Source organism: Myxocyprinus asiaticus, chromosome 2 (assembly GCF_019703515.2).
Source record: "Myxocyprinus asiaticus isolate MX2 ecotype Aquarium Trade chromosome 2, UBuf_Myxa_2, whole genome shotgun sequence".
Classification (NCBI taxonomy): Eukaryota; Metazoa; Chordata; class Actinopteri; order Cypriniformes; family Catostomidae; genus Myxocyprinus; species Myxocyprinus asiaticus.
Window position 1 is genome coordinate 9,732,498 of NC_059345.1, and position 16,520 is coordinate 9,749,017.

At 38.9% G+C, this 16,520-nt stretch overlaps 1 protein-coding gene across 1 annotated transcript in view; it reads right to left on the reverse strand.

The window, feature by feature from the left end:
* LOC127412715 (polypeptide N-acetylgalactosaminyltransferase 18-like) overlaps nt 1–13,882 on the reverse strand; it is a 153,246-nt gene extending 139,364 nt beyond the window's left edge. The window contains exon 1 of the mRNA XM_051649316.1: nt 13,376–13,882. Within this exon, the coding sequence (XP_051505276.1) occupies nt 13,376–13,613 (238 nt within the window). The 5' untranslated portion in view covers nt 13,614–13,882. The remainder of the gene's footprint in view (nt 1–13,375) is intronic.
* Between the last annotated feature and the right edge of the window lie 2,638 nt (nt 13,883–16,520).

A 16,520-nucleotide genomic window follows, 5' to 3' on the forward strand; every position in this document is an offset into this window, starting at 1 on the left:
AACCAACTTGTAGTGTGTGAGCTGTGCTGATTAATAGTCTGTCTTCCTGGATAAGAGGCTTCGCAGAGTCTTTGTTTAATGGAGCTCATTGTGATTATCAGAGGATAAACCCTCCAGCATGGCCATAAATCAACCCTGGAGAGTTTGCTCACTCACACACAGCCACCTGTCCTTCAAAAGGGCAGTTAAGGGCAACTTAAAAAGTTAGTCTCTTCCAAAAGAAGTCAAGTACAATTTTCTGAGGTGTTGCCATGCCATTCTGCTGAGGAAATGAAACCCAGCCCGCTGCTTATTAGAGAAGACTCATAAGGAGCAATGGATGAGAGGAAATGAGAAATCACAGTTTCCCAAAGTAGCAAATGCACTTCTTGGAGACTGTGACATCCGTATGACTCTATACTGTAGATCGCATTCCATCAAACCAAATATTCCATAAGAAATATTCTCTCTCTGACTATACATGGCAGATAACATTCCATAATATGTCATCTCAATAACCATTTTTATAACTTTCAAAGAAAAACATTACAACTGCGACTATCACTGTATCATGCATCTATATTTTTTGATAGGGCACCGTTGGTGGTCCTGGCTTACTGGGTGCCCTAGATGAGCAAGGACATGATTAAGAAAAAAACAAAAGGTTTATATAAGAGTTCAAATGTATTATCATTTGTTAACTCAGTGGAATAGTTTTTGTTCAGAGCGCGGAGTGGACCCCAGTTCAAACTGCAACCCGAAAACTAGATGTTTTTTTTTTAACCAAGCACTACCATAGCTTGCAAAGACAATCAAAATGTATTGCAATGTTTCGGTCACACAGCCTTCATTAGGCATTACCTTCATGATGTCTAACGCACCTACAAATATTTCATTTATTTTTTAATCAAGCGAAATTGCAACTGAACTTGAAAGCCAGCGATTGTCATGCACTTTCTGTGCACAGCAAAGCAGTGCAGTACTTCGCACTGAATCCAGATGGTACATATGAGAGTAGATATAAAGTCACCCACTCCACTCTTCCACTGTTACTAAACAATTAAATTATGGACTAAGTGTTAAGAGTGATTCTGTTGTTCTTTCTGTTTGGCTTTCAGTGGAAAATCCACAACAGCACTAAAGAGCTGCTGTGCTGAAGTCCGCTGCATTTTCATCAACTCGCAGACGACAGGGAGATCAGGCAGGCCATCCTCCAGGCTGTTTGTACCAGGTGGTAAAGCCACAGCTGGCATGTACCTGTTCTACATAAATCATTCATTCTGGAAAACACTTGTAGATAGTAGAGAGAGAGAGCCTGTGTAGGATATTTATAGTCGTGTACGATGAAGTTTAGAGTAACCTTGTTGACAGCACTCCTTTGTTTACTGCATCATACAGAGTGCTTATCAGTGTGCTTAGTATACAAAATGGGCAGATCTGTTACCTTAAAGGGATAGTTCACCCAAAATTTAAAATTTGATTATTATTTACCATACTCACCCTCATGTGTTTTCTCCAACCTGGTCTTACAGAACCCTGTTACTATACCTACATTTCTTCAAAATTATTTTTGCATGGCTCTTTATATGTATTGCAGCAGTTTCCTAGTGAAATGAACACTACAGGCGCTACAACAATAATGACCTTTCTCAGGGTTCCCGCGGATCCTTAAAAAGCCTTAATGTCTTAAATTCAGTTTTCCAAAATTTAAGGTCATAAAAAGTCTTAAATATCTTAAATGATACAACAAAAGTCTTAATTATCATTTAAAGAGGTCTTAAATTTGGGGATGGAAAGACAGGAATCGTGATATGACCTAACATAAAAATTCGAAAGAATATGATTTAATTAAATAAATGCATGCGCTGCATCTTTCAGAGTGAAAACGTGGCACTTTCTCCAGGCACGCAGGGGCTTGTGAGTGTTTCCAGCTGTTGCAGAGCAGTTCACAATCATTAAGCCATATTGGAAATGTATGACAAGCGATCAATAATGATCAGCTGTTGATGATGATGATATAATGTTGATGAAATATGACAATGTTTACTTTTAATTGTTTATATTGTAATACGTTATAGATTATAGTAGGAGTGCACATTTTATTACCCTCATCTGTTTTAATGAGCAGCTGGAAGCAGTGAAGCACAAACATTTCAAAATAAGAGTCCCTGGTGTATTTCGGCCTTTAAACTTAAAAGTTCCGCACTATTAATCAAATCTTTTTTTGTGTGTTTGCTGGGATTCAAGGAAATCTGCTTGCCAATTTACAGTATTAGTCTTACATATTATATTGAGCAGGGGTGTGCAATTATTTTGGTACAGAGGACACATCAGCCGTTAAGTAGAACATGGAAGAGAGAAGATAAAAAATTCTGCATAGTTGTATCTTTTAATCCCAGAAGCAGTAGTGCACTCATGCACTCAATGAATGATGCACAATTTTCTGAAGTGTATACTGATGGGAACATTCTGCGATTGCTTGAAGTTTTGCTGCTACTTTTCTATCATGTGCAAGTAAAACTGAACAAAGGCTGAGTATAATCATTAATTGTTTATTTTACCATGCTTCAATGCAGTGGTAATTTAGTATTCAATTTATCACTCTACATCAGGAGTCTGGTTTAATATTAAAATAAAACATTCGGAAATTATAAATTCTAAAAGCTTATTTTAAAGTTTGCAGCAAAGTGGATAAAGTTGTTTTATTCTGAAAACATTATCAAGCTGTTTACACACTCATGGGTCATGTTGTGAGTCTCATCAATAGTTTGTTTGGCATCCCATTCAGCACACAGCTGAATAAAACAGGCTGCATGACATTGATAAATGATTACTGCCAAAGTAACATTCGCATACAGGTGTGAGGGACTTCAGCATTTTACAAATAACACAAAGAACAAACATTTTCCTCTCTCGCTTGGTTTTGCTCATGTGTCCCCTCCGTGTGCAAATGACGTGAAGATCTATTGGAATTTTCCTAAAGTTTAACACTGAAAAGGTTTGCTCGCAGAACTGGCACTAAACAGCACATGCAGCTTCACGAATGGACACAGAACGGATGCATCACACTTTTCTTTAAGCATAAATATTGCACTATTGAGCACTGACGGGTTTTCTTCCGAAGAAGAGAAAGCGTGCGCACTCGCATGCGTGGTTGCCAGATTGCATAAATTAAGTATGACATAAGGCAAAATATTTCCAATTTGTGCAAGTATAAATCTCTGATTGGGGTGTTGCATATTATCTGGCAACCCTGAGCATATTTAAAGTTTGTGGATGGGCGATAGGCCCCAAAGCCAGATAAATGAAAGATCTAATAAAAAATGTTCATGATAAATCGACCCGCGGGCAATAGTTTGCCCTGGTCTGCAATTGAGGGTGCTCTAAGGTTTGTTTGAGGGAGCTTAGCACCCTCAAGCACCCCGTAGAACCGGGCCTGCTTTCAACTCATCATATCAGCAAAATCCAATATTGGTCAACCTCTAATATGTATTTATTTATATAATGGTACATAAACAAATTTTAATGTGATATACTGTATACAGTTGTGCTCAAAAGTTTGCATACCCTGGCAGAAATTGTGACATTTTGGCATTGATTTAGAAAACGTGACTGATCATTTAAATGGCAATTAAAGGCTAATTTCACACATCTGTGGCTTTTTAAATTGCAATTAGTGTCTGTGTATAAATAGTCAATGAGTTTGTTAGCTCTCACGTGGATGCACTGAGCAGGCTAGATACTGAGCCATGGGGAGCAGAAAAGACCTGCGTAACAAGGTAATGGAACTTTATAAAGATGGAAAAGGACATAAAAAGATATCCAAAGCCTTGAAAATGCCAGTCAGTACTGTTCAATCACTTATTAAGAAGTGGAATATTTGGGGATCTCTTGATGCCAAGCCAAGGTCAGGTAGCCCAAGAAAGATTTCAGCCACAACTGCCAGAAGAATTGTTCGGGATACAAAGGTAACCCCCACAGGTAACCTCAGGAGAAATACAGGCTGCTCTGGAAAAAGACAGTGTGGTTGTTTCAAGGAGCACAATATGATGATACTTGAACAAAAATGAGCTGCATGGTCGAGTTGCCAGAAAGAAGCCTTTACTGCGCCAACGCCACAAAAAAGCCCGGATACAATATGCCCGACAACACCTTGACATGCCTCACAGCTTCTGGCACACTGTAATTTGGAGTGACGAGACCAAAATAGAGCTTTATGGTCACAACCATAAGCGCTATGTTTGGAGAGGGGTCAACAAGGCCTATAGTGAAAAGAATACCATCCCCACTCTGAAGCAGGTTGGTGGCTCACTGATGTTTTAGGGGTGTGTGAGCTCTAAAGTCATGGGGAATCTTGTAAAAATTGATGGCAAGATGAATGCATCATGTTATCAGAAAATACTGGCAGACAATTTGCATTCTTCTGCACGAACGTTGCGCAAGGGACGCTCTTGGACTTTCCAGCACAACAATGACCCTAAGAACAAGGCCAAGTTGACCCTCCAGTGGTTACAGCAGAAAAAGGTGAAGGTTCTGGAGTGGCCATCACAGTCTCCTGACCTTAATATCATTAAGCCACTCTGGGGAGATCTCAAACGTGCGGTTCATGCAAGACGACCAAAGACTTTGCATGACCTGGAGGCATTTTGCCAAGACGAATGGGCAGCTATACCACCTGCAAGAATTTGGGGCCTCATAGACAACTATTGCAAAAGACTGCACACTGTCATTGATGCTAAAGGGGGCAATACACAGTATTAAGAACTAAGGGTATGCAGACTTTTGAACAGGGGTCATTTCATTTTTTTCTTTGTTGCCATGTTTTGTTTTATGATTGTGCCATTCAGTTATAACCTACAGTTGAATATGAATCCCATAAGAAATAAAAGAAATGTGTTTTGCCTGCTCACTCATGTTTTCTTTAAAAATGGTACATATATTACCAATCCTCCAAGGGTATGCAAACTTTTGAGCACAACTGTATGTGGAAAACATGTCTTAAGTATTTTAAACTTGAATATATCCTACCCTGTTTTACTGATAAGCAATGTTAAGGCCATGCTGAATGTGTGCCCCTGCCTGTTTAAATAAGAGTCTGTGATACATGATTTATTTTGAGATTGTGGGGGTTTGTTTTGGTATGGGAATATGGTATTCACTTTATTTGTTCAGGACTTGAAAAAGGTCTTAAAAAGTCTTAAATTTGATTTTAAAAACTCTACAGCAAACCTGTTTCTTCACAAATCACAGGAAAAACTGATTATCAGTTCATAAACATTTTTCACCCTGTTCCTCTCAAAATGCTGTCTTAGGATAATGATAACTCTAATAACATCAAAACACTTTTACTAGAGTGATACCATTACTAAGGCATTATAATGTTTGCATTACATAACCAAAACATGTACATGCTTATTCATGCACAATCACGTTGCGAGTTACAGTGCATTCAGAAAGTATTCAGACCCCTTAATTGTTTTCACACTATGTTGTTGCAACCTTATGCTAAAATGCTTAAAAAAAAAAAGAAAAAAAAAAAAGAATAATCACATCAGTCTACACTCCATACCCCATAATTACAAAGCAAAAAACAGATTTTTTTATAACTTTGCAAATTTATTAAAAATAAAAACTGAAATATCACATTGACATAAGTATTCAGACCCTTAACTCAGTACTTAGTTGAAGCACCTTTGGCAGCGATTACATCCTCAAGTCTTTTTGGGTATGATGCGACAAAGCTTTGCACACCTGGATTTGGGGATTTTCTGCCATTCTTCTCTGCAGATCCTCTAAAGCTTTGTCAGGTTGGATGGGGACCATCAGTGGACAGCCATTTTCAGGTCTCTCCAGAGATTTTCGATTGGGTTCAAGTCCGGGCTATGGCTTGGCCACTCAAGGACATTCACAGAGTTGTCCCTAAGCCTCCTGTTTGTCTTGGCTGAGTGCTTATGGTCATTGTCCTGCTGTAAGGTGTACCTTTGGCCCAGTCTGAGGTCCTGAGCACTCTGAACCAGGTTTTCATTAAGGATAGCTCTGTATTTGGCTGCATTCAGCTTTCCTTCAACCCTGACCAGTCCCCCAGCCCCTGCTGCTGAAAAACACTGTTGGGATGGTATTGCGCAGGTGATGAGCAGTGATGGGTGTAACGCGTTACTTTGCTGTATCTGATTACATTTTGCGGTAACGCAGTAATATAATGTGATACTTAACAAAATTAAGCAATCTGATTACACGAAGTTGAGTTTCACGGGTTGCGCATAATGTCATGATCTAAGGGGGAGAGACTGAAACTGCACCCAGCTGATGCACACTCTGTCACAGGGATGCTCGTCCCTCGAGCGCGCACACTTAATGCAGCTAGATTATAACGCGATGGCTTGCAACTTATTGAATCATAACATATGTGCCCCTGTGCATTTCTTATTGCGAAGAAAATTGGCAATACACAGCCTTATTAATAAGAGAGAGTTTGTTTTTTTGTGAGTTAAAGATGGACTGAAGTGAACAGAAAGGTGAGAGGGTAGTCTTCGCCCCATTATACACTGCAACAAAATACATTTTTGATTGGTTTTTGTTTTAGTTTGTTTTCCAATATAAATATATAAAACTGCTTTAAAACAACGTGCATTTACTTTAGCAGCTATACTGCAGAATAAAAAAAATGCATTCACCTGAGCAGCAGCATTTAAGACATCTAGACTTGCTTTTAGAGAATAGTTCATGAATATAAGTATATTTTGTCTTTACTGCACTCACAGAAGTATAACCAAGTGAAAAAATACACTTATATTTAAGATACATTCTCTTAAAGCAAGTCTAAATATCTTATATGTTGCTTCTCAAGTAAATGTATCTTGTTTTAAGGGTTTTTAGACCATTTTAAATGGAAAACAAGACAAAAACACTTGATAACACTTGATTTTTTTGGTTACGTTTTTACTGAATTAAACTTAAAAAGTATTTTTTCCCCCCTTAATTCAGTGAATGTCATTTAGAGGTATTTTTAAAAGATGATTTTGTATTCTTTATTGTTAGCAAGCATGTTTAATACAACCTTTTAATTCGGGGCACAAGCTGAATAGTCATTTAAGAGCTAATGATTAATCATTGCAATAATCGCCCAAATAATCGAATAATCATTCTAATAATCGTTAGATTAATCGATTATCAAAATAATGGTTAATTGCAGCCCTAACTCACATACCAGATATATAGAGTAAAAGATCCAAGAAAAATGCCCATAGTTTATAAGTTGTAAACAGCAGAAGTATGAATCGGCCTTAAGGTTCAGGGTAGGGAGGTCGGTTTTGTTGATTTAAAACTTGATAGAGCATTAATCTTAAAAATGTAATCTGTTTGGGAGAAAATGTAACTCATTTAGCACCACTCTGTGGACATTTTGCTAGAACTGTCATGATAGGTGTGATGAACCACATAATATAATTTTGCAAAAATGTTGCAACAGTCACCTAATTTTCATTAGATCAGGGCTGCATTTCTCAAAAGCTTAAGTTGATCGTAGTGACCATTGGCACCAATGGTCTCTACGGTGTACTTAGGCTTGTGATGCTTTTGGGGAATGCTTTTTTTTTTTTTTTTTTTTTTTTTAAACTTGTAGGCCTACAACCTGTAGGAGGTGTTAGCAGAAGGAAAGCCTTAGTCACCCTTCACTTTTATTGTATGGAAATAAGATGCAATGAAAGTGAAAGGCTGAGGCTGTCAGTCCCTAACATTCTGTTTAAAATCTTGTTTTGTGTTGCACAGAAGACAGTCAGTCATGCAAGTGTAGAATAACATGAGGGTGAGTAAATGATGACAGAATTGTCATTTTTGGTTGAATTATCCCTTTAGGGAGTTATTTCTACTTGATCCAAGTTATCTGACAAAACATTTTTATAGTGTAAAATCATCCTGTCCTTTGGGAGACACATTTGAAAATTGTTGCCAAACTACAAAGATCACAGTATCGGAAACCACAGATAAACACCAAAAATCTACTCCATGCAAAAAAAGTTAAAGAGAGAATGCACCCTAATGCTCTCCGTTCTCCAAGCCAATTCCTGAAGCTAGCACACTCACTGCCAAACAGCCAAACGTGTCTGCAGCAGCAGCTCGGGAATGTTTGCTCAAGTAATCATCTATAGCTGCCTCTCAGCTTTGTGAGATTTGTTTGCACTCTTGATTCAGTGTTGAGCGCCACAGTGTCTGTCTGCAACCAAATATCACTATATCCAGTTGGGAATCATGTTATAATTGACTCTGTTGCAAAAATGTGGCTGTTATAAGAAGATACAAAGAAATAAGAGGAAAGGAATACATACAGTACATTAAAGCTATATTTCAGACAGCTTTAACTACATGAAATATGCATTCCCAAAAGATATTCAGGGAGACAAATAAATAATTCTGTACTTGCTGTTGTAAGCTAATAAACAAGGAACTGCAGAACAAATTGTCCTTTTCAGTTCTGATACAAATTAGTGCTTTCTGAAGTAGCTGCAGATAAATCCAAGAATAAAGATTGTGTAACAGCGAGGAAATACCAATGCTTTATTTTTGCATGCCATATTGGCAGACATGTTTTTTGGAAAGAGAATTTGAGCGTACTAATTGTAGGGCAAGAAGCCACCACCCACTTTCGCATAAATATTATGAAGATCAATAAATATATTCATGAGTGACCAATTTTTTTGGCCTTGAACATGGCATTGAAATGCATTCAATCCAAATAAAGTAGCCATTGATAATAAACTGTATTATAAAAAATGGGAAATTTATTGCATGCTGAGAAGTGCAATTCAATGCTGACAGATCTCAACTAGAGACTGAAGCAATCAGTCACTTTTCATAATTAATGTTCAGCCGGTGCCAAGTTCATTAAACAAGAGTCCCTGAAGAGAGAGGGAGAGGAGTTCGCAATCATCAGTGGTCTTTGTGAAGCTGCCAGTACTCAAAGTAGAGGTCACACCTGCATAAAAGTGTCATTACCAAGGAGGTAAAGTGCAATCATCCTGAGCTGCACAGAATATGAGAAATGTTCAATTGGTTTTCAGGTCATCATGATGAATATCTATAGATCATCACTGTTTTTCACCTGACTGGCAGAGTAAGTTAAGTAACCTTACTTGATGTCCATAACTTTAAAGCCATAAAAACTTGGAAACTCTCTATTGTAAAAATATTACAACAGAGATGGCTAACCTGATGTGTCATCGTCTGCTAGAAGAGTTGACAGCCTTCCGTGATGTAACCCTCAACAAAATTTTAAAACGACACAGTGCACAGTGTAAAAGGCGGCTTTGTTCGCCTATGCTGCTCTAGTTTGTCCAGGAGAAAAAAGTTTGGCTTCTTCCATAGTATACATTAGGATAAAGGCTGAACTGCCTGTTCAATGGTCTTACGAGGTGCATTGCATATTTTTTTTTTTTTATTTAAATCTAATTATATAAATCTACTTATCAAAGCAATTATATAGGCCTATTTGGATTATCTAATGTGCAGCTGAAGTCAGAAGTTTACATACACCTTAGCCAAATACATTTAAACACAGTTTTTCACAACTCCTGACATTTAATAAAACATTCCTTGTCTTAGGTCAGCTAGGATCACTACTTTCAAGAATGTGAAATGTCAGAATAGTAGTAGAGAGAATTATTTATTACAGCTTTTATGTCTTTCATCACATTCCCAGTGGGTCAGAAGTTTACATACACTTTGTTAGTATTTGGTAGCATTGCCTTTAATTTGTTTAACTTGAGTCAAATGTTTTGGGTAGCCTTCCACAAGCTTCTCACACTAAGTTTCTAGAATTTTGGCCCATTCCTCCAGACAGAACTGGTGTAACTGAGTCAGGTTTGTAGGCCTCCTTGCTCGCACACACTTTTTCAATTCTGCCCACAAATTTTCTATCGGATTGAGGTCAGGGCTTCGTGATGTCCACTCCAATACCTTGACTTTGTTGTCCTTAAGCCATTTTGCCACAACTTTGGAGGTATGCTTGGGGTCACTATCCATTTGGAAGACCCATTTGCGACCAAGCTTGAACTTCCTGACTGATGTCTTGAGATGTTGCTTCAATATATCCACATAATTTTCCTTCCTCATGATGCCATCTATTTTATGAAGTGCACCAGTCCCTCCTGTAGCAAAGCACCCTCACAACATGATGCTGCCACCCCCATGCTTCACGGTGTTCTTCGGCTTGCAAGCCTCACCTTTTTTCCTCCAAACATAAAGATGGTCATTATGGCCAAACAGTTAAATTTTTGTTTCATTAGACCAGAGGACATTTCTCCAAAAAGTAAGATCATTGTCCCCATGTGCATTTGCAAACTGTAGTCTGGCTTTTTTATGGCAGTTTTGGAGCAGTGGCTTCTTCCTTGCTGAGCAGCCTTCCAGGTTATATCGATATAGGACTCATTTTACTGTGGATATAGATACTTGTCTACCTGTTTCCTCCAGCATCTTCACAAGGTCCTTTGCTGTTCTGGGATTTATTTACACTTTTCATACCAAACTACGTTCATCTCTAGGAGACAGAATGCGTCTCCTTCCTGAGCGGTAAGATGGCTGCGTGTCCCATGGTGTTTATTCTTGCGTACTGTTGTTTGTACAGATGAACATGGTACCTTCAGTCATTTGGAAATTGCTCCCAAGGATGAACCAGATTTGTGGAGGTCCACAATTTTTTTTCTGAGGTCTTGGCTGACTTCTTTTGCTTTTCCCATATTGTCAAGCAAAGAGGCACAGAATTTGAAGGTAGGCCATAAATGCATCCACAGGTACACCTCCAATTCGGTACACCTCCAATTCAGTACACCTCCTATCAGAAGCTAATTTGCTAACAGTCTAAAGGCTTGACATCATTTTCTGGAATTTTCTAAGCTGCTTAAAGGCACAGTTAACTTAGTGTATGTAAACTTCTGACCCACTGGAATTGTGATATAGTCAATTAAAAGTGAAACAATCTGTCTGTAAACAATTGTTGGAAAAATTACTCATGTCATGCACAAAGTAGATGTACTAAACAACTTCAAAACTATAGTTGCTAATATTAAATCTTTGGAGTGGTTAAACAATGAGTTTTAATGACTTCAACCTAAGTGTATGTAAACTTCTGACTTCAACTGTATACTCTGACTTCAACTATACATATATAATAATAAAATACTAATATATAATTGAAAATAAAAGTATTTGCTTTTTTATTATTTAAATATGATGTAATTATATAAGTCTATATATCATAGCAATTATAGAGGTCTATTTGGATTATCTAATGTATACTCATACATAATAATAAAATACTAAAATAGAATTTAAAATAGAAGTATATAATAGATAAATTAAACTAAATAATAAAATACAAATAATAAATAAAAGAAACAAATTATTAGGCTTAAATCAGTAAATTGCCTACACAGATTTATGTGCACGACCACATAGTTGACAGCATGATTTTACAAATTAAATTCAGCGAGAATGGAGATATTACATTAAAAGGGAAAATTGTCTATCTTGGCTCATCTTCCCACCATCCTCCTCTTCTACAACTTGATCATCTTCCTGTCTAAAACCCAAGGGCACTGTCGCCCACAACGCAGTGTTGTTGTGCAGGATTGATGTCATCATTTTAGGAGCAAAGAGCAAACCAGTGAATGTATGTACATGTACCCTACATATACCTTGGACCATTTACAGGGCCTCAGTGGATATCTGCTCCCACACTAACCATGTACGCTTGCATCTCGACCCCCAAATTAATTTGTGAAAAAGAAACATTGCAAAGGCGCCTATGAACAAAGCAGTGATTGTGTAAAAAATGATCAATTGTTCTGCACAAAATGATTGCAAAACTACATATCTAACTATGTTAATCAGTTTAAGTATTTAAGAGAATAACTTCAAACATTTCCCCACGAGGTAAATTACAAGTATTTATAAACTTACATGCAAAGCTATAATTAAATAATGATGAGTGACACCATATGGTCATATTTTAGCACTTCACTTATGGACAGCTACTCTTAAGTAGCACTATGCTGTTACAGTAAGTGCAGTTTTGGGAACCACACGTGAAAAAGGAAAGAACGTTTGTAACTTTGCACGCAGACAACGCTCGTAAGAGCTAAGATTTATCATTATCAGGAAGGAACAAATGGAGCTGACTACCCCCTACTGTATGAGCATGAATTGCTCCAAAAGTAGGATCATTCCTTATTAAAGAATTTACATACAGGTTACAGATTAATTATTTTTTAGAAATAAATTACTTTTCATATAATTAATCACACTAAATTAACGAATTAAATTGACAGCACTAATATAAACAGCATACAGTATATATACACCAATCAGCCAGAACATTAAAACCACCTGCCTTATATTGTGTAGGTCCCCCTCGTGCTGCCAAAACAGCACCAACCTGCATCTCAGAATAGCATTCTGAGATTATATTCTTCTCAACACAATTATACAGAGTGGTTATCTGAGTTACCGTAGACTTTGTCAGTTCGAACCAGTCTGGCCATTCTCTGTTGACCTCACTCATCAACAAGGCATTTCCATCTGCAGAACTGCCCCTCACTGGATGGTTTTTGTTTTTGTCACCATTCAGAATAAATTCTAGAGACTGTTGTGCTTGTGCATGAAAATCCCAGTGGTTTAATCAATGTCTTGAAGCAATCCAGTTGGTTTTGCATGAGAAGTTGAACAGACCAAAATATAACTCCTTTTCCACTGTACATCTTGACATCAGTCTCCTTGGCGATCATGATCTCAAGCTCAATTACACTTCCTATAGCACCATCTAGCGATTCTGCACATGCATCAAGCACTAGGAAGTGTAATCAAGCTTGAAACCATGATCATGCCTAGAGACTGCAATGACATGATGTAAAGTGAAAAAGGAGTTATATTTTGGTCTGTTCTCAACCAAAACCAAATGGATCGCTCCAGAAGACATTTATTAAACCACTGGAATCTAATGGATTTCTTTTATGCTGACTTTATCTCCTTTTTGGAGCTCCAAAGTTTTGGTCACCACTCATTTGCATTGTATGGAACTACAGAGCTGAAATATTCTTCTAAATATCTTCGTCTGTGTTCAGCAGAAGAAAGAAAGTCACACATCTCACGAGGGTGAGTAAATTATGAAATAATTTTCATTTTTGGGTGAACTATCTATTTAAGTGTTTTAAAAAAAATAAAATAAAAATAAGTCAAACACCATTCAAAGGTTTGCTGCGTTTTCACGAGTCCAAAAATAAATTTAACACCAAAGGAAAAATGCGCAAGACAGTAGGCTATGTGGAAGACAAAGCAACGTTGCAATTATTAAGATATGTTAAGCATATAATGCCAAATGCATCTGTTCAAAGTGCGCTCATCTTACCTTGTATATGCTGATTAACTACATTTTCCAGCCGATCCAGTCGCTCTATAATCCGCAGAGTTTCGCCTTTCCTGTCGCCCTCCAACTTTTTGGCTGGGACAGGCATCGGCACTTTGATGTACACATTAGCGATGTAATTAGTCACCCATCCGACATACAAAAGACACACAATGTTGATCATGCCACTTAGTATTACACATGTAGACACCAAAGTTTTGGTTCTCCTGGTGCAAGCCATTCCGACATCCCTCCATATAGAGTCCGAGACACAGCGGACAAGTGCGCCTGTCCTCAACTCTGTGTACACGCTCGGAGAATTACGCGTTAGTTAAATGCGCGCAAATGCGCCACTACACCTTACGCACAGTTTATGCCTGCTTAGTAACGTCTGTGCTTTAACATTCTGGGTGTTCTCGAACAGATTCCAGCGGCTTGAAATGTTTAACTAGCGTCTTGTTCCAACACGGAGCGCCGCGTTCTGCACTGGCAGCAGTGAGCAGCATTAGAAGCGAGTGAAGGTGTGTGCGAGTGTGAGTGTGCGTGTGGTTTGATCCTCAGTCAGTTGACCAATGAGATGCGACAGAACTGTAATCTATGGAACCAATTGCACAATAGAGGTGTGCTCTGCTACTAAATCGAGAGACATCCCAGTGGATGTCAAAAATATTTCATAAAAATAAACTGTACTACCCCCTCTGTTCCATACAAATAAAGCTGACACAGAAAACGAACAAGCAAAATAAAGGAGATAATAAAGGACGATGCAAAATATGGGAGGACAATGCTGTAGGCCTATTACTGTCCATCTCTGAGTCCTTTGTTGGAATTTAAAATAACAGCTACAAAATTGTATCTACATTCCACAATTTTTGTGTAACTCATGTAAAATCATAACCCAAACAACAAAGGAAACATACTCTTATAACAAAGAGGATTCTGGCTCTCAGGAAGTGCTGGGGTGGAAGAAATCATTATTTGTACAAGAAGCCAAGTTCAAGTATCAAATGTACACTTGTAATCAGCATTTTAGTACGCAATTGTCTGTATAGAAGACAACTGCATTCGTTTTTCCTTTAGACTGTGTCCATATTTATTAACACATTTTATAAGTTACTTAGATCTGAGATTAAATACAATAAATACCATCGTAAGCAACATGATGTAAATCTGTGCAAACTTGTTTTGGTGGGATTGCTACATAAGAATATATGAATAAGAATTACTATGTCGCTGAATTTCTGAAGCGGATTGTAAAGATTTATGAAGTCAAACAGCCAGTCAGTGTTTGGTAACGACTTTAATTGACCAACAAATTATTGACCGTTAACATAAAAAAATGGCAAATGAGACTGTTGGAAAAAGCAACAAATCAATCAGAAAAAAAATATCAAAAGCAACAACTTGTAACACTTGGGACATTATCCCTAGCGGCCACTAGATATCACTATAAGGATAAAGACTTTTAGTTTGAGGATTGGGTTTGGTTTTTGTTGTGTCTCTGTTCTCTGTGTTCTCCTTGATTGATCCCAGCTGTGTCTTGTTAACCTTGTTAGTTCTTGTGTATGTATTGCCCTTCTGTTCTCTGTCTTTGTCAGTTGTTAACCTTTCATGGATGTAATGGTTTGTTCTGTTGTCATGTTTTGAGTAATTTTATGTTTCTCTGAGTTTTAATTAAAAAGCCTGCACAAAGATCCTCCTTCTCTCGCCTCTTGCCTGCAAACATTACAGAACAACTTACCAGACTATGGATCTAGCATCTTGGCAATTGTTGTCTCTCAGACAAGGAGGTGATACCATCTAGCAATATACAGAGCAGTTCTGCAGTCTTGCCCAAGATTTCAGTTGGGGAGATATTTGTCTCAAAGACTGCTATCGGTTTGGACTTAATGAGCATGTGAAATCCTGTCTGCCAGGTGGCAGATGTGAACTTTCCTTGGTCGAATTAATTGACTATGTATTGAGGCTCACATTCTCCTCTTACACTCTGGGGTATGGCAGTAATCCTGTGCTGCTGTCAGAGCCCACACCTGCCATGGTCAATGAGCCAGCGCCTGAAGCCTCGTCCGTCCCAGAGCCAGAGCCAGCGTCTGAAGCCTCGACCATCCCAGAGCCAGCATCTGAAGCCTCGACCATCCCAGAGCCAGCGCCTGAGGCCTCGTCCATCCCAGAGCCAGCACCTGAGGCCTCGTCCATCCCAGAGCCAGCGCCTGAGGCCTTGTCCATCCCAGAGCCAGCGCCTGAGGCCTCGTCCATCCCAGAGCCATCGCCTGAGGCCTCGTCCATCCCAGAGCCATCACCTGAAGCCTCGGCTGTCGTCCGTCCCAGAGCCAGCACCTGAAGCCTCGGCTGTCCCAGTGCCAGCAGCCTCGGCCACGGAGGCCGTTCCAACAGCAGTGCTCCTGGCCATCCAGGAGTGGAAGAGGAGGAGGAGGAGGAGGAGGAGGAGAAGGGCCCCTGCTCTCCAACAGTTACATCCATTAAAGGTTGCCATTTAAGTTCAACATTCATTTAAAATAGCCACTGTTACACAAATTGGTCTGTTGAATAAGCTTTGTCAGAGAGGCCCCATTTCCTTATAATGAAAAATTGATGTAAAAAAAATGTTTCTTATGTAAGCTGGACATATGCAAGGATCCTTTTTGTGGACTTCAGTTCGGCTTTCAACAACATCATCCCAGATATACTCCAGACTAAACTACACCAACTCTCTGTTCCCACGTCTATCTGTCAGTGGATTACCAGCTTTCTGACAGACAGGCAGCAGCTTGTGAGACAGGGGAAATCCACTTCCAGCACCTGTACAATCAGCACTGGTGCCCCCCAGGGATGTGTGCTCTCCCCACTACTCTTCTCCCTGTACATAAATTACTGCATCACCAAGGACCCCTCTGTCAAGCTCCTTAAGTTTGCAGATGACACCACTGTCATCGGCCTCATCCAAGATGACGATGAGTCTGCATATAGAAGGGAGGTTGAACAGCTGGCTGTCTGGTGCTGTCAAAACAACCTGGAGCTGAACACGCTCAAAACGGTGGAGATGATTGTGGACTTTAGGAGGAACACCCAAACACTGACACCCCTCACCATTCTAAACAGCACTGTGGCATCAGTGGAGTCATTCAGCATCCTGGGCACTACCATCTAA